General features: G+C 50.0%; 2 protein-coding genes across 6 annotated transcripts in view; one reads left to right on the forward strand and one right to left on the reverse strand.

Moving 5' to 3' along the window:
* OXA1L (OXA1L mitochondrial inner membrane insertase) overlaps positions 1–22,273 on the forward strand; it is a 71,798-nt gene extending 49,525 nt beyond the window's left edge. For 2 of the 3 annotated variants that reach the window (XM_085856869.1, XM_085856868.1), the window contains exons 7-11: positions 7,804–7,908; positions 8,076–8,235; positions 13,194–13,416; positions 21,813–21,893; positions 22,030–22,273. In XM_085856869.1, the coding sequence (XP_085712995.1) occupies positions 7,804–7,908; positions 8,076–8,235; positions 13,194–13,416; positions 21,813–21,867 (543 nt within the window). In that variant the 3' untranslated portion in view covers positions 21,868–21,893; positions 22,030–22,273. The remainder of the gene's footprint in view (positions 1–7,803; positions 7,909–8,075; positions 8,236–13,193; positions 13,417–21,812; positions 21,894–22,029) is intronic. The other variant, XM_085856870.1, reaches the window with a different exon arrangement.
* On the reverse strand, positions 22,198–26,881 carry TTC5 (tetratricopeptide repeat domain 5). Of its 3 annotated transcripts, XM_085856875.1 has the most exons (11): positions 26,770–26,881; positions 26,523–26,606; positions 25,753–25,885; positions 25,405–25,616; positions 25,152–25,299; positions 24,661–24,752; positions 24,513–24,569; positions 23,940–24,086; positions 23,572–23,756; positions 22,930–23,074; positions 22,198–22,811 (listed from the first exon to the last, which is right to left on the reverse strand). In XM_085856875.1, the coding sequence occupies exons 2-11, from the start codon at positions 26,559–26,561 to the stop codon at positions 22,692–22,694; spliced, it is 1,278 nt and encodes a 425-aa protein (XP_085713001.1). In that variant the 5' UTR covers positions 26,562–26,606; positions 26,770–26,881; the 3' UTR covers positions 22,198–22,691. The 3 variants fall into 3 exon arrangements, with proteins under 3 accessions (XP_085713001.1, XP_085713000.1, XP_085713003.1); XM_085856874.1 differs by lacking the exon at positions 26,770–26,881 and having other exon boundaries at positions 26,523–26,728; XM_085856877.1 differs by lacking the exon at positions 26,770–26,881 and having other exon boundaries at positions 25,753–25,892; positions 26,523–26,645.
* Between the last annotated feature and the right edge of the window lie 370 nt (positions 26,882–27,251).

Here is a 27,251-nt window from a genome sequence, read left to right on the forward strand (position 1 = left end):
GTGAGACGAGACACGAGGTGACGACAACAGAAACTTATAAATGTATAGAGACACGGGAGACAAAAAAAATGGAGGAGGGACTGCACGGTGAGGACGGGGTAAGTGACGCACACACACACACTGAGGTAGTGGAGGATAATGGGGGTGAGCTCGCGGAGCGTGTAGGGACCCAGTGCGAGCACCTCGATGGCCTCCTCCAGGAACGGGGGGAGGGAGTATGCCCCCTTGAGGCGAGTCACGACCAGGTGAGTTCGGTCGTGCTTTGCGAGGTTGAGGGGAGGAGTGCTGCGAACGGGTGCTTGGAGAGCTTGGGGGGTCTAGAGGCCCCGGAGACCCTTGTGGGGACACGAATCCCCAGTGTGGTTGTCCCTGTGTGTGTGGTGCAAGACGTGAGTGCGTCCCCGTGTGTGGAAGCGACCCCGTGTGTGAGTGGTGTGGTGGCGATGGTGCCGGAGTACGTGCTTCCCAGCACGCCGTGTGTGAATGAGGCACCGTGTGTGGAAGAGGCCGTGTGTGTGGATGAAACGGCCAGTATGAGTGAGGCACCGCGGGTGAGTGCCCCCGCGTGTGTGAGTGAGGCACGGAGTGTTGATGAGGCACCGCGGGTGAGTGCCCCCGCGTGCGTGAGTGAACGGCCGTGTGCAAGGTCGCTGTGTGCAAGGGAGACCGTGTGTGTGAGAGAGCGGTATGTGAGGGAGATGGCGGTTGGCATGCGGGAGCACGCAGCCGCGTCTCCCGGGGTGAATGTGATGGAATGGACTGTGAGCGTCGTAACACGCAGGTGTGCGTGGGTGGAATGGAGGCGGCGACGACGGCGACATGGGAGGAACGAAAGCCGAGTAGCGGCTGTAGTTGTTTCGGGGACCGTGCCGGGTTCACCCAGCAGTGAGCACGAGGTCCGTGCTGTGCAACGCACGAGACCCCCACGTGCTCGCTTGCGAGAGTGAAGTCCCGGTCCGGAAACGCCAGCGGTGGATTTGCCGATCCCGCGGACGGACAAAGTTTAGGCAGGATTATGGATTTGGACCGGACGGGTTCTCCACGCGGGCGTGTGTGTTAAGCTCCAACGGGCAAAGCACATGTGTTCGCGTGGGGAACCCCTCGAGACGTGGGGCTTGTGTTTTTTTTTATGCGCACGGTGACGTCATGGCTGCACGCGGGGTTGGAATCCGGCAGGAGGGGTATCCCTGCCGGATGGTACCGTCCAAGGAGGGACGAGGTACACGTGCAGCTGCATGACGTCACGGGCAGGTGCAAAGTGCGCGAGTTGCCGCGCTGGTGCTGCGCATGGAAAAGAAAAAGGAAAAAGCAAGCCTCACTTTCGGGTGCACAGGATTCCTGGGCAAGGGGTGGAAGACCCCCTTGACCCTGGGCACAGGATGGAAACTAGTTAGGGGGAAGGGTTAGCTTAGCTAGACCGACTTCATCGGGCAGGGGTAAGTCCTCATGGAGTCCGTGGAATGGATTAGTTAGAGGGATTGTAGCGAGCTTTAGGTTGGGAAATAAAATGATTTATTTGGAGACATGGACAGACTTATGAATGTGTAGAGGGGACGTAGCTTAGCTACGTAGTGTTAAAAGGAACGTGCTGTAGTTTAAGGGACGACGTGGGAGCACGAGTTAGTTAGGGGATGCAGATAGAAGGATGGCAGAGTTCAGCGGTGAGTGTGTTGAAGAGTTGTTGGTGAGTGGATTGGAAGCATGTGCTTGGTGAGTGAGTGAGGCCAGCGGGTCTGTGTGTATGGAGCGAATGGGGACTGCATGGTGCGATGAGTGATTGGGGGGAGGAGTGACTCCCGCCCAAGGGACCCCGGGGTCAGTGTAGACTGAGTTAGGGGGTTAGTCAAATTTACAAAATGGAGGTCGTTTTGTTGTTGGTGGGGAAGTAGGCTCGAAACCCGTTTGGAGGGGTGCAGGAGCCCTGTTGACGGGCTTGGGAGCGTGGCTGCGAAAGGTGAGTATCGCTGAGTGGGTACCCCGGGCACCAGGCTAGTCGGCCGCGGTAGGCCAAGGGCCCATGGGGGGCCGGGATCGCGTAGTAGGCACGGGTGCGCCTGCTTGGTGCGGGGGCCCGGGGCGCCATTAGCCGCGTGGGCAGTGTTGTGGGCATGGGTGACCCTCGGAAAGGGGCCTGGGAAGCCAGCCTGCCATGTGTGCATTTCAGGGGAGGTGCCATGGGGGGCACTCCCCGGTGTTAGGGAGCTGGTAGGCTCGGAGGCAGTGTAGTGCCCGGGGGTGCCATAGCGGGAGATTCGGCAGAGGGTCGTGCCTGCCAAAGGGGGCCACGTGTCCCAGCCAGGAGACCGTGTGAGGGCACGGAGAGAAAATTGGGGGGCGAGGCCCGAAATTGTGAGGACACCAACACAGGCGACGGGAATCTGGGTTGTTAGAACCAATAGTTTAAGCGCGAGGCGCTTGTTGAAAGCCCCGGGGTAGTTTAACAGTTAAATGGTTAGGGTAGATTAGGAGATGTACCCCTCTGCACCATCCATCCCCTCGCTGTCGTTGTGGGCCGCTGGACCCACTTTGGTTATAGATCGCCGAACTCTGGGGAGGCCATTCTGAGGCTTCGTTGGGCCTCGGCACAGGACGTTAGCTCTCCCTTATTCCCCTCCGGGAAGGGAACGTAGGGGTTGGGAGTAGGCTAGGTGACAGGATAGGTTAGCCAAACAAGGACAGTAAAGGGGGTTAGGGGACGATTTATAGTGGGGAAGTAAAAATAAAAAAATAAGTTGGGGCTAAATTGGGGTTTGACAAATTAAGGGAGTGGGTATGTACAGTGACAGGCAAAGGCGATAGGTGGGAGGGAGACAGGTAGGTAGGTCCGAGCCTGCCTTCCAAGTGGCCAGCACCACCGCACTCCCTCCACCAACCTCCACTGAACGGCAAAGGCTGGCCAACTTCATCGGCTGGCCGTGTTTTGCTTCAAGGCGGAGGCCGGCCAACTTCATCGGCAGCTGTTGTTTTGCTGCAAGGCCTGTGCCATCAGCTGGCCGTGTTTTGCTTCAAGGCCTGTGCCGGCCAGTTCATCTGCCGGCTGTGTTTGCCTGCAGCGGCCTTCTTCTGCGGGCTGTGTTTGCCTGCTGCCTTTGCCATGCCATGCCCACTGCCCACGTTCACCAGCCCCGTTCAATTTTGCTTTGCCCCCCCCCTGTTCATTTCCATGTGCGCCAGGATCCGCAAGGCAACAGTTTGCAAGCTGCGAGAACTGCCCTGTTGGCAGCTACAACACGGGCCTGCAGTGGCGGCCCGTGCACCGTGTTTGCGTCCATCCATTCACCCATCCATTTGTAGTGTTCATTGCGTGTGCCACTTGAGCTGGCACGGAGACTGCATTTGTGCAGCCCATGCACCGTTGTGGTTCACTGCGTTCAGTTCAAACCATCCATCCATTCGTTGTGTTCATTGCGTGTGCCACTTGAGCTGGCACGGAGACTACGTTTGTGCAGCCCATGCACCGTTGTGGTTCACTGCGTTCAGTTCAAAAAGGAAGGCCTTGGACTGCGTGTGAGCAGCCAGCCACGTTCCCTGTCACCTGCATTGTTTTGAGCCAGAGACTGCATGTGAGCAGCCTGGCTCCCTGCTAACTGCTTTCTTTTTGCAGAGTTCATTGATCCTGGGCCATGGTTTAGTGTAAAATTTGTAAGTTAAGGTAAGATGTACTGTAAATATGAGTGCGCCCCCGGCATGTCTGTCCTCGCGCCGGCAATTTTATTTAAGTCGTCCGTGTGAGTGAGTTTGTTTAGGTAGTTACGCAGCCCTCAGGTTATTTATTTTGGGGACACGAATACCATGAATGTCGCACTCAGGGATCCGTAGGTAAAATGTACTAGGGGAAAACTACACATGATGGCACACGAAAATTTGACGACTCGGGACGAGTCTGTAAAAAGGGGAGGGGGTAGTGTTGTGGTTGACCAAATTCGCAAACCACCATTCAGCTCCCTTAGGTGAGGTATCTCGGTAAGTATATGTGTAGTTAGGCCCAAACCCGTTGTCTAGAGGGAATAAATGTCATTCATGCGTGCTGCGACTCTTCAGGATAGCCGTTTTTCTTTTACTATCTTTATTTTGGACCAACCGCCATTATTACCACCACCAACCACGTCTCAACAGTCATCACAACATCAACCACCCACCACAACGCCGCTTCACCACAACAGCCACGACCTTTACCGTCACACCTCGCAACCGTCGCATCGCCACCGTTCTTGCGCCGCTTGTGGGTACCGGTATTGGACTCGTGCAGGGCGCGCACCGAACAGCGTGTACAAAACATCACGGACTTTCCGCAGAAAAACGGATCAAAAACGACTCACGCCCACTTTTGTTCCGTCCAATCGGTGAGCGAGGGGCAATTTGGCCCCGCCTCCAGGGCGTTGGAGGGCGGTCGCTATATGCAAATTCATGGATCAAAAAGCAATCACGCCCACTTTTTCTCGGGCCAATGGGGAGCGAGGTGAAAGGTCGAAGGCAAGGGGTCAAAGGCGAAGCCACGGGGCTTATATAAGCGGCTGCGTTCGTCAGAAAAGTGTCAGGGTGTGCGTTGGAAAGAGTGAGTTCGGAGTTCAAGAGAGTCGTCGGTGGAGCTGGAAGGAAGTTGCGCGTTGGAACGAGCTGTGCGTTGGAACGAGTTGTCGGCGGAGCTGTGGAGAGGTGGCGGCGGCGAAGACGGACGAGGGGGTGCTCGCGTCGGTGCCGGGAGCTGAAGGCGGGAGGCCGACGGCGCGACCTGGTCGAGGTGGAGACGCTCGTCCCGGGACCCGAGACAGAATAAAAATCCTCCTTCCCCCGAGCATCAGCAACCCCCTCCTGTTTCCCCCACAAAGGGGGCCCCTTTCCCACCCCCTACCAGACACTGTCCGCGAGGCCCGCGGAGTTGGGGCACCATCGCCACTTCGCGCCTCATCATCAGACGGGTAGGCCCGACCCGGTCTCGGCCCCAGGCCCGCCTCATCCTTGAGGGTGTTCTTTTCCTTGGTTTTGGGTATGTGTTGTCGGCGCCGTCTGTGAAGTAGAATTGTATAAGTGTTGCCGTGTGCTCGGTAGTCGGATAGCTCTGCATTGTGTCTTCGCCTTTACATTTGCTTTTTGTGTAAAATTGCATTGTGTTTCTTTTCCTTTTACATGTGCTTTTGGTGGAATTGTATATGTGTGCTTTCCGTTCATCGCGAATAAATGTGCTTTATGTTGAACTGTTTTCCCGCTTCGCTTCGTCATTTCTTTCATTGAATCCCCATCTTGCTTCACGTAAAGGGTTGGTCCTGGGCTAAGATGCCCGATAATTAATCGAACCGTCGAGGCCGACGAATAACACCGCTCGGTTATCCCGATAGTACGGAACGGGTCGCTTAAGTGGCCCGTGTCCGAAGTCGACCTGCGGCGAGGTGCGATCGCCCGGTCTACCCTCCGTGTGGGTACTTAGGTAGGTCGAATTTGGCGAGCAACCCTATCCCACGCGGGGGCCGATTGGCTCGATCGCGGTGAGACCGAAAGGTCCACCCGTGACTGGTTCCCGGCGTTAGTCCGAGAGGGTCACGACTGGATTGTCCGTCCGGTGGGCAACGTGCCGCGATTCGAGTTACGTGGCCGTCAGCACGCAGGCGGGCGCGAATCCGCGACAATATTATAACCGCACTAGAAATCGAAGTGTCAACATCACCGTCATACCGAAGAAAAAAAAATAATAGGGAGTCTAGAACACTGACGCTAACCATTACCTTGACGTGTTTCGATTTATGAGTAACTTACAAGTAACGTGTGTCAACGATCGTGTAACGTGCCGACAACACGTTACTCATAGGTTAGAAATAAGTTTTGGGTATGCTAAACATTACCTCGACGTGTTTCGACTTATGAGTAACTTACAAGTAACGTGTGTCGACGTGTGTCAATGATCACGTAGCGTGCCTACAACTTATGGCCAGCGTTATGCGGAACGTGTGAGTCATACGCTGGCATACTTCGAAAAATTTCAAGCATGGAAAATTTGTCTGACAGCTCGGTGTACTATGAAGTATGCCAGCATATTACGACGTATGCCAGCATGCTCTTGACGTATACAAACTTACCCATAACGTATTCGACGTGTGCCAGCGTTTTAGCCAAATTTTTCATACGTCAGGCATACGCTGGCTAAATCGTCAAGGTGTGACAGGGCCTTGAACAACGTGACACTCAAAGACTCCTATCCCCTGCCTCAAATGACGATACCCTCGACGCCGTTTCAGGCTCGAAATGGTTCTCAACTTTGGACCTCAAGAGTGGGTATTGGCAGGTGGAGATGGATAAAACGGGGAAGGATAAAACGGCATTCTCTCCAGGGAAGGGACTGTGTCAGTTCACTGTAATGCCGTTCGGTTTGTGTAATGCCCCCGCCACCTTTGAACGATTGATGGAGCATGTGCTGGGCGGCATGCCATGGCAATCATGCCTGGTGTACCTGGATGACGTACTGGTACACGCTAAGCGATGTCCTTCGGCACGGAAAATTTCAGCTTTATACATCACTCGGAAGGTTCCGAACTTTAATGTCAGTCAGTTAGTAGTTAAAATAAGTTTTATATATTAGATATAGATAGAATATTTGCTCACTCGCACTTTAGTCTGGTGAGTTTATGTGATCGAGCAATGTCCGTAGGTCGGTGAGTGAGTGAGTCCATAAACAGTCATTAGCACCTGAACCAAACACACGATTTTGATTGAACTTGGTCACAAGCTTCATATCTGATACCTAACGAAGGTTTATTGACCACATCAAAATGTGTGCTCATTCGGGTGGTTTATGGGTTTGGGGGGGGGGATTGTCCTCCCAAAATAGGTATTGTCCTTTTCTCCTAAACTACACACGTGATTTCAATGAAATTTGACCACAACCTTCATCACCCATGATGTACCAAATTATTTTGTTCATGGCATTCAAAAAAAAATCTGTGTCTCGGGGGATGGGGCGGGGGGGGGGGTCTGCGGCCGGTTTGAATGAGTGTTTCACTTGATCCAGCTGACCTTCAGAACACACAGTCCTATTTTTATTATTATTGTTTGATCCTTTTTTTGCTCCATTATTTTTTTGAAACTTTTTTTCCTCAGCAACCACTTGGCTGTTTGACACAAAATTGTATGTGTGACCCCCCCCCCCCACTCTATGGAGAATAGTTTGATTATAATTGTGATGTCATAGGTCACATGAAATGGTCGCCATCCTGGATTAAACACAAGATATTAAAGCATTATATCTCTGAAACATTTGAAACTTGGCACATGTCATTGTACTCCCAATGGGGAATTTAGGGTCGTAAGGATGATGTTATCAGTGAAGTGGTAGACCAGCTATAAATGTTTGAATTAAAATCCTTGTTCCCCATTGAGATATCGTGTGTATGTCCAGGCCGTAACAATTTTCACCAATTGAGCTTTTGTCATCAAATCTTCAATAAATCTTTCTGAATATAAAAGAATCAGTAAATTAATTGCTGTTAACCTGCCCTCCCCTAACACACCCATTGCTATTAACCTCCATCGTCCCCCCATTGATCTTGATCCTCCCTCCAGATCCCCGCCCATTTATCTTGACACCTACCCCCCCCCACCCCCACCGAATTGATTGTAATTCAAAGTGAAAAGCTTCCATCTCAACTTTCAATTAAAACATCTTTCCTTTCCTTTCAGACTCGGGAAGGGGGGGGGGGGTGGGGTGGTGATGTGTTTGTGTGTCTGTCCCGTCGGTTCCTTAAAATAACACTTCTTTTTTCTGTTTTTTTTTTTTTAAATAAAAAATCATTTTTAATCACTCTTCTTTTGCAGATGGCGATTAAACAAGGCACGATGCACAACCAGTACGTGGTCATGACTCAGATTTTCCGTGTTTTACCTTTCCTCATGATCCCTTTCTTTTCATCTTTTCCAACAGTAAGTACACTTCTTTCACCCACCCCTCACCCCTCTCCCCTCCCCCACACGGTGTAACCGAACCCTCACCCCCCTCTCCCCCTCCTACAGCAGTCCTCCTCCCCAAATTCCCAAATATGTCTCCCTGCTGCACCTTGACCTTTCCGATGTCCTCTCTCCTCCCTCAGGCAATCTTTATGTATTGGATCACAAGCAACTGTATCTCCATCCTGCAAGTTGGACTGCTGAACGTTCCAGCTGTCCGACACACATTGAAAATCCCGGAGAAGATAGCCATCCCCAAAAACAAGCCCCCACAGCAAGGGTTCCTGAAGAGCCTTCGGAAAGGTGACTCTTCACCTCGTTCTTCAAACCAATCTCTTCACCTTGCTCTTCAAACTACATATCACTCTGTTTTTCAAACACTACTTCAGCAAACTACTCATTTTTCCAAACTATGCATCACCTCGTTGGGCAAATGCCACTTCACCTCGTTCATAAAAGTCTTCACCCCGTTTGTCAAACATCAAACCAAACCCTTCACCTTGTTCAAACGGTAATCTCCTCTTGTTCATCAAACTCCAGTTAGTTCGGGTTAAGGTGAGCTGGAATACGGTAAGGAGTACTGATACCCTTACTGGAGTACTGTGAGGAGTACAGATACCCATACTGGAGTACTGTGAGGGGTACTGATACCCTAACTGGAGTACTGTGAGGAGTACAGATACCCATACTGGAGTACTGTGAGGGGTACTGATACCCTAACTGGAGTACTGTGAGGAGTACTGATATACTAACTGGATTACTGTGAGGGGTACTGATACCCTAACTGGAGTACTGTGAGGGGTACTGATACCCTAACTGGAGTACTGTACTTCATGAGGTACTGTACTTCATCAGTACTTCTGTACTGGAGTACTGATATACTAACTGGATTACTCGTATAATTTCCAACATTTATCGTAGTTCATCGTTAACATATAACAATTTTAGAAACGGGTGGGTGGGTGGGGGGTGGGGGGTTAGTCGTGGGTGGTGGGGGGGTTAGTGGTGAGTGCTTTTTAAATTGATTACTATGACCTCTCTGCCCTCATACCGATGGTGTCTTCGTTAATCGGCAACGTGCTTGACAATGTACATTATGTGTAGTCATACGGTACGTGGCTCGCTCTGCACCGTGTGGGGGTTCTAGGTTGTTTTTGATCTTTATTTTAAACGCGAGGCTTTACTTTCTGGTTCTACCAGACGATCGAGGTCTATTATGTAATTTCCTATTGGCTGATAGTGAGCGGGAAGCTCCATATGTTGTTAAGGATTCAGCGGTGTCGGGATTCGCACCCGACTCTTGACAGCCAAATGTTGAAGATTCGGCGTCACTTAACAGCACCGCCGTCTCCGGGGTTATAACGCTGGCTGGCTCGGCACAGGTCTCAGGTTACGCGCTTCAGATCACGATACCAAAATACACCTGTGCCTTGCCAGCTGGGGGAATAGACCCTGGCTACAGACTGGATTTGTCAGAGACCGAGCGGAGTCTGCCAGTCCGTAGCCCGTTTGGGTTTTATATCCAAATCGAGCGGATCGTTCCTGGGCACGGCACGAATAAATTCAAGGCGGCAAATCTCTTATAACTCAGCCAGAGTTATTGGGGACACATCGGGGAACACAACACAAGCAAAGCATTCACGACAATGTTATAATTAATCTATAACCCGTTCTTAACTTGGGAGCTACGGATTACGGGTTTCGAAGGGAACCCTAGCGAGATAAACCTTAGACAACATGCAGACAAGACACGGACAGCATGCAGACAAGACAGAGTACTTGGTGATGCTTTATGGACGAGAGGAAAAGTGTCGAAGGCATGAATGCGGCTCGTGACAAGCCGATGTCAACGGATTCGAGCACCCGGCTCGAACACGCCGCGTGGCAAGATGGTGGCATCGTCCTTTTGTCGCACCCCTCACACACGCAGCCTCGGCGCGTTCAGACCCCGCGAGGTCGACGGCACAAGAGCGAAAGATCCACAGTGTGCTCCAGCTGGCTTTTTACAAGGTCCAGCATACAAATCCAGGCCTGGCCTGCTCACCAGACAAGGCCAAATCGAGGTGTTGGGCTCCGCAGGCTGGGTCCATGGCCGAGAAAGGAACAGCCGGCCAAAACCACTCTCCACAAAGCCGATCGCCCGACTCGATGCTCAGGCAGTTTCTCTCCCAGCCGATGGCAGATAGACCTCATGCAGTCCCTTCCCTGCCTTTCTTTCGACTCGCTCCTCATGAAAGCCGATCGCAAACAGACACAGCCGTCCCTTGTACAGCCGATCGCGTCCGACCTTGGCACTCTCAGGAACCTTCCCTTCCCAGCGCTCGCTTCTCTTGGCCACCGACTGGCTCCTCCCTCTCAGAGCGCTGGGCGGGGACTCGTTCTGAGAGGGGAAGGAAGGAGAAGAACCTCTCGGTACACCACCACCGTACGAACAATGAACAGCCTCCTACACCTCCCGACACACATGTAATGTCCAATTACCGAACAACCTGGCTAAACATGCATTCAATGGGGGATCTGGGCTAATCCTGTATTTAATAACACACCAAGGGCCATTTCTGCCATAATATCACATCCTCATGCAAAATGCAACAATGACCATTTTGTGGAACTTTATATATGGAGGAAGTTTGATCACAAGCTGTGTTTTCCTGCATCATCACAATAAAAGAAAATAATCAAAACTAGCAGAGTACCCACCATATGGGCGATCTTGTCCCAAACATGCAACACGTTCTTCTGACGCATACCTTTATTTGGGCGGTGTATAGGCAACTGACAGCTCTGTATGGGCCCAAAAAAACCCCATGTTACGTGCCTGCAGCAAAAATATACGTGCTGTTTATAATGCAAAACACCTCACAGCACTGGAAAACGTGGGGACAGGAATACTGTACTGTTGATGATAGGGACTTGTAATACCTTCCCCTACCTGGAGGTGGCGTTACACGGTACACGTTTACATTTACATGGACGGAAGAAGACATAGAGACCACCGCCTGAAGTTCGTCATTGACTCGGCTTCATCACCAGAGATTCCAATGATCTTCAAGGCCTTGGTTTCCGTGGTGTCAAACTGAGTAAGATGTGATGCAGGAGCACCAGCCCAGAGGGGGGAGCAGTATTCCATCAACCTGCGGATTAAGGCCTTGTCGGTGGATGGGAGTTCAGGTGTGCCAAGGAAGGATTTTGTATGACGGAGGATGCCCAGTCGGAGGCCGGCTTTGGAGGCCAACTTTAAAATGTGGCTTTCCCAAGAAAAATAATGGCCGAGTCACAAAGGTTTTCGTGACTGAACTTCATGAGGGTTGTCAAGAAAGTAGATGTGGGTGGTGGGGATGCCAGATGGTCTGTTCAGGGAGAGATGGTGAGAGTGTGAGATTTGTCAGGATTGAAAAGCATTCCAAGCGTTTGACCAGCTTGTGATTTTGTCAAGGTCTGAAGAGGGAGAAGAGGTTGCAGCCTGCCTGTCTGAATGATGTCACAGCAGAGGGGTGATCAGCAAATAGATAAGAGGATTTTCCAGAGTCAAGAGATCATTTATGAAGATCAGGAAAAGGACTGGGCCCAGAACACTGCCTCGGGATACTCCAGGCTTGACAGGGAGAGGAGATGAAAGGATTCCGTTGAGCCACACATTGGCTTCCACAGTCGAGGAAGTCAGTAATCCAAGAGGAGTTAACCTTGGATGCCACAGGCTGAGAGTTTGTCGAGCAAGTTGGGATGCCAAACTGTATTGAAAGCTCGAGATCTGTCCAGAGAAGCGTAATTTGTCTAATTTTGTTTTCTAATAAAGTTGCCTTTCTCTGCATCCAAAAGAGAGATGCTATTGCTTGATGCTTTATTTTCGTTCTTCATCCAAGTCAGAATAGGCATATACAATCAGGTAGGATTGATTTAACCTTAAAACGTGTCGTAGAAACTGCGGCGAAATGAAGTGCAATGCACGAGGAAAGGTTCACACTCCGATGAGTGCCTAATTCGAGGTGTTCGGTGAGTGAGTAGAACAAAGGCATAGGTAGTGAGTGAATGGAGAAATTTGAGAGAAGTGCAAGACAAATTGAGGCACACCATTTAGAGTACAGAAATGAAACAAAAACTGTGAATGAAAACGAGAAAGAGCAAGAGAAGATTGATTGATTGAGTGATCTGCCTGAAGGCAGGTCCTTGGCTGCTTGGCAAGTGTAATACTGGGTGGTTTGCCATTGCCTTCCCAGCAGTTGTTAGGGCAGGAATTTGTAAATTTGACCAGGATACCGGTGATGACTCGCTTCTCTTGGCAAAGGACACCGTGGGATCTTTAACATCCAGCAACTAATGATCGAAGACGGGACACCCTGGTTCAACCTGGGCTGGGGTTTTTGATTTTCGCAAGAACTTCCAAACTGCTGTCAAAATAGCCCACATAGGGTTGATATTCATTTGAGAGACAGCACGCGCACTGATGAATCACCCTGCCTGTGAAACACTGCCGGGATAACGGTTTATAGCTGGGTCAGGATTTCAACCCAGGCTAAACAGCTAAGAGATGAGTGTGCGTTCCTCTCGTCCATCCCTTGAGCAGATACGGGAAGGGAAATATTTTCTTTGCAAACAGCACGAGAAAGAACAAGGAAGGAATAAGAGGGCTCGGGCGACGTTAAAATGAAGATGATCCAGAAGTGAAGGGGATATTTCTTTCCATCTCTTGCTTTTAACATACGTACAGTACATGTAATCCTTGATATGTGCTGAAAGCATGCATGTATATGTAATCCTTCATTGCTTTCCATTATCATGAACCATGCCATGGACAACGACATGTTAACTGCAACAGGAAGACCAATTGAAATAAATAAATAAACTCGAAAGCATCCCAAATTGGAAAACCCATCCGAGTCTGCTTTGTACTCAAAATAAATTAGACAAACAACTGAAATGTAGTGTATGTATATATATATATATATATATATATATATATATATATATATATATATATATATATATATATACATATACATTATACAAATATATTGTTACGGTTGTGGGGGTAGATGGAAGGATTTAAAAGGGAATTTAGAATTGTGCAGAGTTGCTTGGTCCGTGGACGAGTAGAAAGCATCTCAATGGAACCAAGTTAGGGAATCTGTGAGCTTAAGTGTTACGTGTCACCACATTAGGGGTCGTGCGGTGTTAATTAGCCAAGGGAGTAAAAAGAAGTTCCCCAGTACATGATTGCCCTCTGTGATTATCCCAATTTTTTTTTTTACATTGCAAGCCAGGCAGTAAAGCTGGGAAACCCATCCCTGAAGCGACAACAACCAGGAGAAGCTTCGTCTTGACGGGTTTGGGGGCGAGCAGGCCTCACCCCAGAGGTGGAGGATATCGAGCGCAGAAGGAGAGGGGAGTGATCGAAGAGACGGGAGAGGCTGGCACATTACACGTGGGGATTGTGGAAGGCTTCCATCTGGATAGGATGGGAGTTCGGCAGAGCACAGACACGAGGTCAGTGTGAGGACCGCACGAGGTCGGTGCCACCTTTGGAAAGAGGAAGGCTGGCATGTTTTTGAGCCTTCGTGTCAAAAGCTGCTTGTTGATTGCCTGGCGTACGTCTGCCCAGCTATGAGTGATGGCACCATTTTGCATGCGTGTGGCACGTGCCGGTGGAAGCGCTCCCCATTCCAATTTCGACAAGGACCAGCTCTGGGCCAAGCTGGGTACCAGCATACTTAAAAAGGGGGTGTTTCTTTTCCTTTTGGGTCACCCTTTGTATTCACGTCTGTATGCGAGGCCTTGACAGTATAGTAGGATTTATTTATTTATTATTCCTATTATTATCTGTTGAATTATTGTCTTTGTAAATATTTTGTGTATGTTCATTAAATGTGTTTATTTTGAAGAAACTGTATTTGTGTAATTGTAGTGGGTTTGCTGATAAACCCCTTGTGCTGTCCTGGTGCAGTGCTCCTGTGCCGTGTTCCTCCGCCCGTGATTGCCCTCCGCCATGCACTTCGAGCACGTGTTAAAATCTCCGTCGATCGTGTCCGCCTCCGCTTAATACGGAACCACTCGGCCATCTGGGGGCTGTCAGTGTTAACCGCTTGGCTCCGACAAATTTGGGTCGGGGGGTTAACGTGGGCCGGCTACCCCCACGACAATATAGTGTTGTGGTTGAGGAAATTCGCAAACCACCATTCAGGTCCCGTAGGTGAGATATCTCTGTAAGTACATGTGTAGTTAGCCCCAAACCCGTTGTTTTGAGGGAATAAATGTGATTCATTCGGGCTGCGACCCTTTGAGATAGCCGTTTTTCTGTTCTATCTTTATTTTGAACCAACCACGTCTCAACCGCCATCACACAACAACCACCAACCACAACGCCGCTTCACAACAACAACGCCAACAGCACGATCTTTACCTTCACAACTCGCTCCCGCAAACATCGCATCACTGCCATTCCGAACGGCACCATGGCCATAAACCACCACCATAAACCCTCCACCACCTTCACCTCTCTCCTTGTGCGGCCATTCCCGCACCACCTGTGAGCACCGAGCGTCGGGCGGTCCTGGGCTCGTACAAGACACGCGCCGAGCCGCGAGTGCAAAATGCGGCCTTTCCGAGGAGAATTCGGATCAGGAATGCTACACGCCCACTTCTGATCCGTCCAATCAGCAAGCGCGGGGCAATTTGGCCCCGCCTCCAGGCGCGTCTGTGTGGAATTGAGATATGCAAATTCTAGGATCAGGGGAGATTCACGCCCCTTTTTCTCCGTCCAATGGGCGAGCGTGGCCCCACCCCCGAGCTCGTCCTGATCCGGAAATTTGCATATGGGTTCTCCTGCCGGCCTATAAAGCGCCGAGCGTGGGGCGAATCTGGGCAGAGTCGGCCTTGGAAGAGCGGAGAGTGGCAGAAAAGGCAGAGTCGGCCTTGGAAGAGCGGTGAGTGGCAGAAGAGCGGAGAGAGTTTTGGGCAGAGGCAGTTTGGAGCGCGGAGTGGAGTCGGGAGGCGAGGGCGTCCCGGTGGTTTTCGGCAGTCGGCTGAGGAGAATTGGGGGAAGAGACCGAGGAGCTCGGGTCCGAGGCAAGGAAGACGGCGGTCGGCGACGAGGTCGCGGTGGAATCGCTCATCACGGGACCCAAGCAAGCCAGCTATACTCTTTCCCCAGAGCATCAACAATCCCCCCCCCTTTTTCCCCCGCGCTGAGATAGTGCGAAAAGGGGGCCCCGTTCCCACCCCACTTTAAGCAGTGCCAACGAAACCCGCGAAGGAGCACCGCCGCGCTGCCACATTTGCGGCTCATCACAAAGACATGGGTAGGACCCACCCGGTCTCGCGGACCTGACCGCTCTATCAGGTCCCGCACAAATATTGGCCCACAGGCCCCGTCTGCCCCCTCGTCTTTGAGGGTGGCCCTTTTCTTTTGTTTCTGTGTAAACGTGTGTATGTGTGTGTGGCGCCAGTCTGGTGAAGTAAAACTGTTTAAGTGTTGCCGTGTGCTCGCGTAGTCGGTTGTATCTCTGCGTCATTGTTTCTTTTGTTACATTTGCTTTTTGTGCATAATTGTTTTAATTGTATATGTGTGCTCTCCGTGTGCCGCGGAATAAATGTGCATCATGTTGAACTGTTTTCCCGTTTCGCTTCGTCCTTTCTTTAATTGAATCTCCATCTTGCTTCACGTAAAGGGTTGGTAGTGGGCTTAATACGCCCGATAATTAATCGGAACCGTCGAGGCCGACGATAACACCGCTCGGTTATCCCGATAGTACGGAACGGGTTGCTTAAGCGGCCCGTGTCCGGGGTCGACCTGCGGCGAGGTGCGATCGCGCGGTCTACCCTCTGCGTGGGTACTTAGGTAGGTCGAGTTTGGCGAACAACCCTTTCCCACGCGGGTGGCCGATTGGCACGATTGTGGTGAGGCCGAAAGGCCCACCCGTGACTAGCTCCCGGCGTTAGTCCGAGAGGGTCATGACAGAATTGTCCGTCCGGTGGGCGACGTGCCGCGATTCAAGTCACGTGGCCGTTCGCACGTCGGCGGGCGATCGGCCGCCTCGCCCACCGGAACGGACAATTCTGTCGTGACCCTCTCGGAACAACGCCGGGAGCTAGTCACGGGTGGGGGTTTAACCCCACCACGACCGTGCCAATTGCCCACCCGTGCAGGATTGGGTTGCTCGCCAAATTCGATCAACCTAAGTACCTGCGCGGATGGTCGACCGGGCGATCGTACCTCGCCGCAGGCCGACTCTGGACACGAACCGCTTAAGCGGTCCGTTCCGTGCTTCAGTGATAACCGAGCGGTGTTATCGTCGGCCTTGACGGTTCCGATTAATTACTGGGCGTATTAAGCCCACTACGAACCCTTTACGTGAAGCAGGATGGAGGGTCAATTAAAAGGAAGGAGATGAAGCGAAACGGGCACAGTTCAACATGCAAGCACTTTATTTACACGACACACGGAGAGCACACATATACAGCCAAACAGTCAAAATGCACATATAGCAATTAAAACAAAGGCAACAATGCAGAGCTACAACCGAATAAGACCGACACACGGAAACACTTAAACAGTTCTACTTTACAAGACACGGCGCCACAAGATCCATTCAAAAACCCCGAAAAGAAAATGGTGACTTCCCTTTGGGCCGTCGAGTCCCTCTCCCATGTCCGTCAGCGTGGTCGCGCCTGGCCGCGACTCCGTGCCCTGGCGTCGTAGGCGAGTCCTCTATCGCGTGCCTCGCGCCGGCACGTGTTGGCCGCTCGACACCACGGACGGGGTTTCCGACTCTATCCCAGCGCGGATCGAAGGGGGGGGGGAAACATAGTTGCTTGAGGTCACGGTGTGTGGAATGGCAGACGCTCCGTCCCGCCAGCGGGGTGTCAGGACCGCCCCACAGAAGACTAGGCCAGCGGCCACCACGAAGAGAAGAGCGAGCCGGAAGAGGACGAAGAGAGCAAGCGCACCACCCAAGCGCTCCGCCCGTGTCCGACTTTAATAGCCCGGGGCTCCACCCTTCAATCTGCCCCCGTTTTCGGCTCCGCCTCCCCTCGAGCTTCTTGGAGAAGCTTCTCGAAGGCGGCGTGCCCTCACGCTTTCCCTCCACCCCGCTCCGTCCGGGGGCCGAGGGAGCCAGTTTTTGGCTTGGAGCCAGAGCATTATTCCCCCAAAAAGAGGCCCCCACCTTTTCTCACCTTTGACCTTTCACCTGCATCGCTCTTCCGCCACTCCAAAGCGCGGGGAAGTCAGACGGGAAAAACAGGCGGGAAAAATCCACGCGCCATCGTTGTGCCTTCTTTCCCTCCTTGCGTTCTCGACGGTTTCCAACGCGGAAACCGTCGTAGTGTGGACCGTGGAGGATGGCATTCGTAAGCGGGGGTAGTGGCGAAGATGGTGGTGGTTGTTGTGAGGGTAATTGTAGCGCGGTTGGCATTGTGGCGTAGTTGGTGGCGGTTGTTGTTTGCGTGGAGGTTTGCGTTCGTCAGCAGGGGTCGTGGCGAAGATAGTGGTGGTTGTTGTGAGGGTAATTGTAGCGTGGTTGGCGTTGTGGCGTAGTTGGTGGCGGTTGTTGTTTGCGCAGAGGTTTGTCGTTTAAAATAACAATAGAAAATGAAAAACCGCTATCTCAAAGGATCGCAGCCCGAATGAATCATATAAATTCCCTCTATACAACGGATTTGGGCTAACTACACATGTACTTAAGAGATATCTCACCTTCGGGACCTGAATGGTGGTTTGCGAATTTCCACAGACGTAACAATATATACACACATACTTGCAGGGTATGCTTACACATTGTGTAAACACTTTCACATTGTGTAAGCATACAAACCATGCTTCCCCATTGTCTTAGGTCACTCACCTGCATTTTATTTTTGATTTATTTATATTTTAATTTACAGATGCTTTCCGACGGTTCTGTGATTTTTTTTTCCTGGTGCATTGGCTTCGATGTCCGTCGGCATACAAAATTACCATGCTTCCTCAATGTCTCGGGTCACTCACCTGCATTTTTTTCCAATTTATTTACATTTTCCTTCTTGGATGTTGTCGGACGAGTCCATAATTTTTTCCCGGTGCACTGGTTGAGATGTCCATCGACATGCAAAATCTCAGCTTTCTACATCACCCAGAAGGTCCTGATCTTTATGTCAGTCAGTCAGTGGTTCAAAAGAGCTTCATATATTACTAGCGGGATGTGCTTACACATTGTGTAAGTATACGAATCATGTTTCCCCACTGTCTCGGGTCGCTCACCTGCATTTTTTCCCCCAGTGTACCAGCTTCGATGTCCATCGGCATGCAAAATTTCAGCTTTCAACATCACCCAGTGGGCACCGATCTACAATATCAGTCAGTGGTTAGAAATATATATGATTTATTTATTATATTGAAATTTTTTATTCATTTGTATGCCTGGTGTTGGCTTAATGGTTTGGGTGGCAGGCTTGGGATTTGAGGATCCTGAGTTAAAATCCCCCTTGGCTGTTGAATTAATACCAGGTGGGGTTGACTCTACCTGTCATCCGTTCGAGGTCGGCAAAATGAGTGCCAGCTTGCTGGTATCCTGTGTCGGAGTGGCAACCTGTCCAGGAAGTGCCCGATCGCCAAGGAGACTGCTTGGGCAGCACCAACACTCTGCACAGAGTATGGTCCCAATGGGTGGATGGATTCATTTATGTGTTCTGTATTCTCACAATAAAGGTTTGTTGAAGGTCAGGTCAGGTATGGGAGCATGCGCCAGAGCAGCGCGTCGCTGCGTCCACTTTCTGCCGTTACTCCAGGGGCCTCCGTCTGGCCATCCCCCAGGCAGATGCCTGGCCCATCCCCATCTCCTTGAGATGCCGATCAACCTGCTGCAACTACGAGGCACGTGGTCGGCCCATTGGCCTCCTCCACTCACGAGACTCCCTCGCTGAGAGAATCTGGTGAGCAGGATCTGCGTCAGGAAAACGAGCCACATGTCCATACAGCCGCGGCTGATGCTCACGGACTATGTAGGCAACAAATCTCATTTGAGTCTCTCTCAGCAACCGCTCGTTGGACACAACGTCCGACGAGCGATAGCCAAGGATTTTCCAAAGAGACCTGCTACCAAAGGAATTAAGTCTCCATCTCAGATCCTTGGTCAAAGTCCAAGTCTTACATCCATAGAGCAAGACTGGAAGCACCAAGGACCTGAAGACTCAGACTTTTGTCCTCCTGCACAGGTACTGGCAGCGCCACACTCCATTATCCAGTTAATTCATGACTCCCCAGGCCCGACCCAGACGTCTAGTGACCTCTGACTCACAGCCGGCAGAGACATGAATACCACTGCCAAGGTAAGTGAATCTTTCCATGACCTCAACATCCTCATCACAAACAGGCACAGACAGGACAGCGGCATCCAAGATGTCATTGAAAGCCTGGATCTTAGTTTTGACCCAGGAAACCCGTCATCCCAGCAGCTCCGACTCCTCATTCAGCACCTCGAAGGCCCCCAAAAGGATATCTAAAGTCTCCGCAAATTTGACGGCATCATCTGCGAAATCAAGGTCCGAGATCTTGACATTCCCAAACGATGTACCGCAGCTTGATCTCTCCGACATCCTCCCTCGAATCCAGTCCATACAAGTGCCGAAAAGTGTGGGGGCCAGTACACAGCCCTGACGAACTCCAGTAACAACTGCCAGAAATGTCAGAGATGGTACCACCACATCTCACAGCACTCTCAGTACCAGAGTAGAGTTCAGACATCAGATCGATCAGTTTTGGTGGCACCCCACGAAGACCAAGAATCCTCCAGAGGGCATCCCGATTCACTGAATCGAACGCTTTACAGAGATCAACATAGGCTGCAAGCAGCCCCTGCCAAAACTCTCATCAGCATTCAGTGAGGACCTGAAGAGCAAGAATACGGTCAATCGTTGACCTCTTTGGTGTAAAGCCTGACTGCTCTGGACACTGGTGCTCAAGCAGATGGTGGCGAACCCTATCAAGAATTATCCGAGCAAAGACCTTGCCCGGCACTGAGAGCAGCGTCACCACATGGTAGTTGTTGCAGTCTTGGCAATCACCCTTCCCTTTCCAGAGAGGGACAACAAGGCCCCTCTTCCAGTCAGTTGGGATGATGCCTGTGTTCCAGGCAGAGCACAGAACTGCATACAACACGAGTGCAGCATTTCCACCAGCCTTGAGAAGTTCAGCATGGATGCCACAGATCCTTGGAGCTTTACCCCATTTCAACCGGTTCACCGCAGCCTGTGTTTCCACAAGCGAAGGTGGACCACAGTTGATTGGAGGGTCAGCAACTGGGATTGTAACACCCCTGGTGTCCAACTCGACAGCTGGTGGATCAGCCTGGTACAACTGCTCAAACTAACCCAGCGGGCCCTCACTTCGGACTCCTCTGTCAAGAGCCTTCCACCCTCTGCAATAACTGCAGTACACCTAGGGATGGGCTTGGATGAACGCAATGCGCAAATTTCCCTGTAAGCAGGACGAGAATCCCTTGACCACAGGTGATGCTCTGCCCCCTCAGATTCCTTGCACTTAGGCTTCCTTGTCCACCCTGAGCACACGTACAGTTTTGTGCCTCAGCTCCCTGAACAGCTCAGCTCTGCCATTCAGCCTGGCCCTGCGACTCTGGTCAATGGTATCCAGTGTCCCTTGAGAGACAAAATTCTTCTTTTCCCTACGGTGAGTTCCAAGACATCCACCGGCAACATCAAGTATGGTGGTCTTGAAGGCACTCCACAACTCTTCAGGACCTCCCAAAGTACCCAGACCCCCCAAATCTCCACCCAGCTTGTTCCCAAACTCCTCCGCTACCCTCTCATCCTTGAGCCTGCCAACATCCAGCCGAGGCGAGGATGGTACCATTCTCCTGGATTTAAGGTGCAACTTCAGAGTTGTTACAACAAGCCGGTGGTCAGCATTGAGTAACTGGACACTCCGGTAGACCCTGCAGTTCTGGATCATCCTCCAGCGACCATCAATGAGGACAAGGTCAATCTCCTTTGCCACACCACCAGCGTTGGAATACCAAGTCCAGCGATGAAATTGTGGGTGCTGAAACCATGAACCGGCCACCCTAAGTCCATGATTTTTTGCAAAGTCAAGGAACTTGGTGCTATTCTGGTTCATAGTTCCTGACCCATGGAGACCAACTCACGTCTCATAACCAACCATCCCTTTCAGTTCCAGTCGATGCATTGTAATCTTTGTTGAAGATTTGATGACAAAAGCCGAGATGGTTAAAAAAAAAAAGTTTGGGCCTGGACGGACGGACGCACGCACGCACGCACGCACGCACGCACGCACGCACGCACACACACACACACACACACACACACACACACACACACACACACACACACACACATCTCCCGCTATACGGTGGGGCAGGCTCATTAATAAACTTACGTTTGACACATGAGGTGCTTACTTTAAAGCAACTTTGCCGGGATGTTCCTGATGTATCATAAATTGTCTTTGCATGTTTCGATGATCATTCATGTCTTTTATATTATCCTCAATTTCTGACTACAATATGATTACAGTACCACACACGGGACTACAACTTACTTGGAACAGAAATGAGCCCAAAGTTTGTTTCCATCTCGGAAGACTAACTATTTTCACAGTTTCCTCCTTTTGGCATCTGCAGGGAATCTATAAATTCTGATTCCCTTTTGCGACTGATTGGTGCTCCCAAAGGTGTAAGAATATAACCATATGGTTCTCGAGGTACACACCACTGTCCGATGTACAAAAAATGCAAGCGATGAATATTGCAGTTTGTGGGGAAGGGAAACAAAATGGTCTACACAAACCCTGTAACCAGAATCTTCCAGACACGTCATGTCGCAACTTTAAGGTTCCACTACTTTTGACTAAGAATGTACGTTCGTCTGTACAGGTTGGGAAGATGCAAAGGATGCGTATGCAGTGCAGGAACGAGAGCGACATTATGATGATCACCTTGAGAAAGCTGCCAAAGGTGAGCAAGTTACCTTGAGAGTAAAATCTCCCTTTTAAGCTCACCCCTCACCCTTATTGTTCCACCTCCCCCCACCCCACTTCCTGTCGTCTCTACCATCAACTCTGTGCATTTTTTTTTTCCTCCTGCTCTTCAGCTCCACTCCGACAGACCTGGGTTCAAAACCCACTGCACTCCAAAGACGCTTCGGTGGCTAAGGTCCGAGGCAAATCTGGAGCTTAGTTTGTCCTTCGATGTCTCACTGTGTATCACTAGTTAACGTACGTTACCATTGTATCCATCTGGGGTTGACAGGAAGTCAAAGTGAAAGCAATGCTGTGTTTTAATAAAAATGCAAACAGCAATGATGTAATTGTACAATAAACACATTTTGCAAGGTTGCATTGAGAGATTTCAACATGCATCAAGTTAAATAACCTGTAACTCAGAATACCTGCTTCCCTATTTTAAAAGGTAAGCGTGGTTCAACCTGGGATAAGACCTTATTGATTGAGAATGTTTAACTTGGTGTTCAGACCTTGAACGAGTTCGGCTTTGACTGTAATTTCCTGACGATTATCTTGACAAAAAAAAAAAAAGACAAGCTCATTCAATCCTGATACCAGACTCTGGTCTCTCACTTTGTCAGAACATTACCTTCACTATCATAGTTATGGCCTGTTCAAGGAGAGATTGCTGAAGCAAGGTTAAGTTGAAGTCGACCGATAACCTTTCAACCCTCACCATTAATTTTACGGTAACAGCAGGTTAAATAAGGTAAGGTCAACCCACAAATCTCTATCCAAATTCAATCGGTGCTTATTCGTGCTTTGATATGGATGTTGCTGTGGTGATTGCCTGTTGTTGTGCACATTGCTTCTTTCCATTGATGAGCAGTAACAGGGGGCTGTCAACACGGATACACGGGAACTTGAATGCCTGGGGTGAAAAGAGGAAGAGAGGAGGGGTTAAGATCAACACATGAGCTTGGGAGAGGGTAAAGGATCAATGCATAACAAGGATTCGCTCAAGTTGCAGGAACAGGTTCAATCCTGACCTTCCCTTCATGCTCCACGTCGTGTTTTGTGAGCTGTGGGTTCTGAACCGAAACAGAATCTCCCAAAACGACAGCCCAGGTCGGAGCTGCGTTGTACACGGCAATAGGCACACACTCGCTCTCAGAGTCTAACAGTCCCAACACACTGCATGAAAAAGGGAAATGTAACATAACTGTAAAATCACTAATCATATTTCTCCATAATCAATGTACCTGTTACCAAGGTTGTAGCCAGTAAAGGGCACTCACAAACACACCTTACATTGCTTGAAATGTGCATGGTTGCCAAACTGGCTGAAAAGAAAATTATTTAGCCAATCAGTGAGCTTTCCTTGCAAGAAAAGGAACAAAGGAGTAAAGGTGACCAAATCAGATATGGAAAGGATCATGAATGATTTAATGGATGAACATGTGACCAGGTAGGGCTGCTCCTCATGTGTAGAGTTTTGGACAATGAGAAAGCACCAGAGGTCCCCCCCCCTCCCCTCTCATTGCTTTATTCCCTTTTTACCTCCAAGGATGCTTAATGTTTGAAAGCACCAGGTACTTTATTAATATGAAGTTTTGTACACACCTAAAAGAAAATGCCAGGTGCATCTTACACCCATACACTCAAGATGTAACCGAGTCGATGGAACTCACATTGGAAGTTCTTCGTGTGCGTTGAGGTAGAAAACAACTTTTCCAATGAGTTGACAGCCAGGGTTCTTGCCTGGTTCGAGACCAGAAAGAGGTACGACTCTCGATTGGCCCCTTCCTTTAGCTTTCGACTCCTCTTGCTGTACGGCACTGGAATAGGCAGCCAACCTTCGTGGAATCAAACCGCCCTGCGTGAGAAACGAGAACCAGGAAGCCGACATGGGCCTTTTAATGTGGATATGCACACAGTTTGGGGGGACAGGTATCTCGTGTGGCCCAAGAGTGAGGAGGGTGAGACGAGCGTTTACGAGTATGGATGGAAAAGGGTACAAGGTGGAAGGACGGTGAATCGAAAGCATCTACCGAAGCACCTTGCAAGTGACCAACTGCGTGAGATGGTTCAGGAAATGCAGAAGCTGTTGTTTTTGTGTCAAAGGATTAGGGAATTCCGGGTCGAGCACATGGGCCCTCTCCAAGTCGGCAAGGGCCTCCGCATAACGTTGTTCGTAGCACAGGAGCTGCACACAGCAGAGGGGCCTCGGATTGGTGAATGGATGAAAAAAACTGAAAATGCTTTCATGAAGAACTAGTCTTACTCATGAAAACTTGCGTCAGCAGATAGGTAGAACGAAGGCTTTAAATCAACAGGATGTTGAGGTATGCCAACTACTCTGGAAAATGAGAAACTGATATTTCAGGCATTAACCCTTCGTCGGGGGGGGGGGGGGTGGAAACCGAAAGGATAAAGCCCGGAACATCACCTTTCCCTCGTATCCCACGGTGGTTAGCACACCTCAACATCCTATCGATTTCATCCATCGAAAGCTTCCAGTACATGGCCTCGAGCTATCATGATAGGGTTCACTCAGGATAAACCAGTGTCAATGGGTAAGGATTCTGGTAAACAGGTGAACTGAGCTCAAAGATCATGAAAACAAACTGACCACAGCACGGTTCAGATGAAGATCTGGGTTCTGAGAAGACCTTTTATCAACTTTCTCCTGTGAGGAACAAAAGTAAAATAAATACAAGAATAGAATATAAACAGATCACCAGGGAAACAGGATGGTGTAAGTAATGGAGGTTACTTACTGCCTGTGTGTAAGCACAGAGAGCCAGGCGCAGAAACTTGGGATTTTGACCTTCGATGAAAAAGAGGATGAAATTGGCGTTTCCCAGCACGTCTATGAGGCAACGGGAGAAACTGTTTAGCTCTGGTAAGAGTCATGGTTCATCATGGAGCTTCTTGGACTCGTCATCCATACACGAGCGATCCAAAATTCACTTAGTCTCCATCTCTTCATTATTTCCCCTTATTCCCACCACATTAAGCTGGGTATGTACTGGGAGAAGGACAGAGAGCAAAACGATAAATTATTTAATTAAATGACAGAGGTGGTGTTTCGATAGAGCGAAGTGGCTTGAGGGGAGTGGGGTGTACCCAGTCCTTTGGAATGAAAAATTCCCACGGCATCAGGCTTGAGGAGCATGTTGACCGATTCGGAGAACAAAGCAAATTGCCCTCGACATGTGCCGAAGTGTCGAACCGGCCTTCGTGCTGCACTCGATACTGCCACACTTACACCAGGAAACGCCGTCATTCAAATCCATCTCAACGGCCTCCTTGGCATACGTCACGCTCTGCTGCACGTTATTCCTGCGACTTTCTCCCACAGCAGGCAGTTGCCGTAAAACCATCGACAGACCTCGTAGGGACACCTTATTCTGCTCCTGCATACGACGCACAATCACAGCGGCAGTTTCAAACTTTTAATGGACCCGAGTAATACACAAGGTCATGTGCGTGAAGCAAGTTTAAGGCGATACGAATCGCACGTGTGATAGCGCCGAAACAAAACAGTCCTTGGCAGCGTCCATGTCTCCCTTCTTCCAGCACGTGTGCCCGAGCTCGTTCCAGGCATCGGGCCGCCGAGGATCCAGCTTCACGGCCAGACCGAGAGCATGCTCCGCTTCGGGCCTGTATTCGGACGTAATGTTCAATGCACGGCCACGGAGGAGGAGGAGCCGAGCTTTGTTGCATCCCGATCCTGAACATGGCAGGGAGAACAAAGATGAACACCATTGCCCATGTAGATATGCATCCGAAACGTTTCGCTTTCCATCGCCGCACATGGCACGCGCCAAGATGATCTCAAAGGATGTAAATCACACGAGGCTACTCACCCTCTAGTCCCTGAACCATCTTCAGCACCTCTTGTAAATTCCTCTCCACCTCCTTGTTTTTACTGGACGCCTGGTCCCCACTGTGGTGCTCTCCAAATGTGTCCCGGAAGGTGTATAATGCTTCTACGGCTTGCTGCAAACTCACAACATCGTTCAAAACCAACTTGCACTGGCACAGTGAGGCGATGCAGTCCACAAGCAAATGTTCATTCTTACGCTGAACACACGAGTATCCGGTTTCCCACCCTCTGTCATGATAACAAGTCTCCATCGCTTGGAATGAGGAGCAAAGAAAACAATTAAAACAACTTTGGTTGGTTTATGACCGATGTGCAGGAACCCACGAGAGAGAGACAGAGACAGAGACAGAGACAGAGACAGAGACAGAGACAGAGACAGAGACAGAGACAGAGACAGAGACAGAGACAGAGACAGAGACAGACACAGAGACAGACACAGAGACAGAGACAGAGAGACAGAGACAGAGAGACAGAGACAGACACAGAGAGAGAGAAAAAGAGAGAATCTGTGTCTGGCTGAATAATGATGGTCGTGAGTTATTGAGTGAGTAATTGAGTGAGTGAGTGAGTGAGTGAGTTATTGAGTGAGTGAGTTATTGAGTGAGTGAGTTATTGAGTGAGTGAGTTATTGAGTGAGTGAGTGAGTGAGTGAGTTATTGAGTGAGTGAGTTATTGAGTGAGTGAGTTATTGAGTGAGTGAGTTATTGAGTGAGTGAGTTATTGAGTGAGTGCTGCGATCATTCCACTTACCGTCACTCTCTTGATCTCCTCATCGCTCGTCCCAGCCATAGCTCGACCTCGAATACCATACAAACTTGTCGTGTTATTTATTTCCTGCGGCCGACACCATCACGTGATGCTTCACGGATTTTAATTTTCTTGAACAACACACACCTTCAATGCGTTTTTTAATTTGAACTCTGCAGCAATAATCGCCTGTCGTCTCCAATGATAAATGAAATCGATAAAAATGGAATCTATTTTAAAAATTACTCACAACACTTATTACAGAGACAGCTTTTACACCGCTCTCGATACGGGGACAGCTTTTGTACCGTCAAAGATACGGAAAGAGCATTTACACCGCCATGAATACGGAGACACCTTTTACACCGCCAGAGATACGGAAACAGCATTTACACCGCCATGAATACGGAGACACCATTTACACCGCCATGAATACGGAGACACCATTTACACCGCCATAGATACGGAGACACCTTTTACACCGCCCTAGATGTGCAGACAGCTTTTACACCGCCATAGATACGGAGACAGCTTTTACACCGCCCAAGATGTACAGACAGCTTTTACACCGCCATATATACGGAGACAGCTTTTACACCGCCATATATACGGAGACAGCTTTTACACCGCCCAAGATGTACAGACAGCTTTTACACCGCCATATATACGGAGACACCTTTTACACCGCCAGAGATACGGAAACAGCATTTACACCGCCATGAATACGGAGAC

Source organism: Eptatretus burgeri, chromosome 15 (genome assembly GCF_056783735.1).
Source record: "Eptatretus burgeri isolate ZD-2024b chromosome 15, Ebu_testis_v1, whole genome shotgun sequence".
In the NCBI taxonomy this organism is placed as follows: Eukaryota; Metazoa; Chordata; class Myxini; order Myxiniformes; family Myxinidae; genus Eptatretus; species Eptatretus burgeri.

Coding starts and splice junctions, on each gene's coding strand:
- TTC5 (XM_085856875.1), bottom strand. CDS start 26,561: ATGGCTGGGACGAGCGATGAGGAGATCAAGAGAGTGACG. Junction 24,753..25,151: donor GAATGACGGCGTTTCCTGGT/GTAAGTGTGGCA, acceptor GTTGCCTCATAG/ACGTGCTGGGAAACGCCAAT. Junction 22,812..22,929: donor ACGTGGAGCATGAAGGGAAG/GTCAGGATTGAA, acceptor TTTTCACCCCAG/GCATTCAAGTTCCCGTGTAT.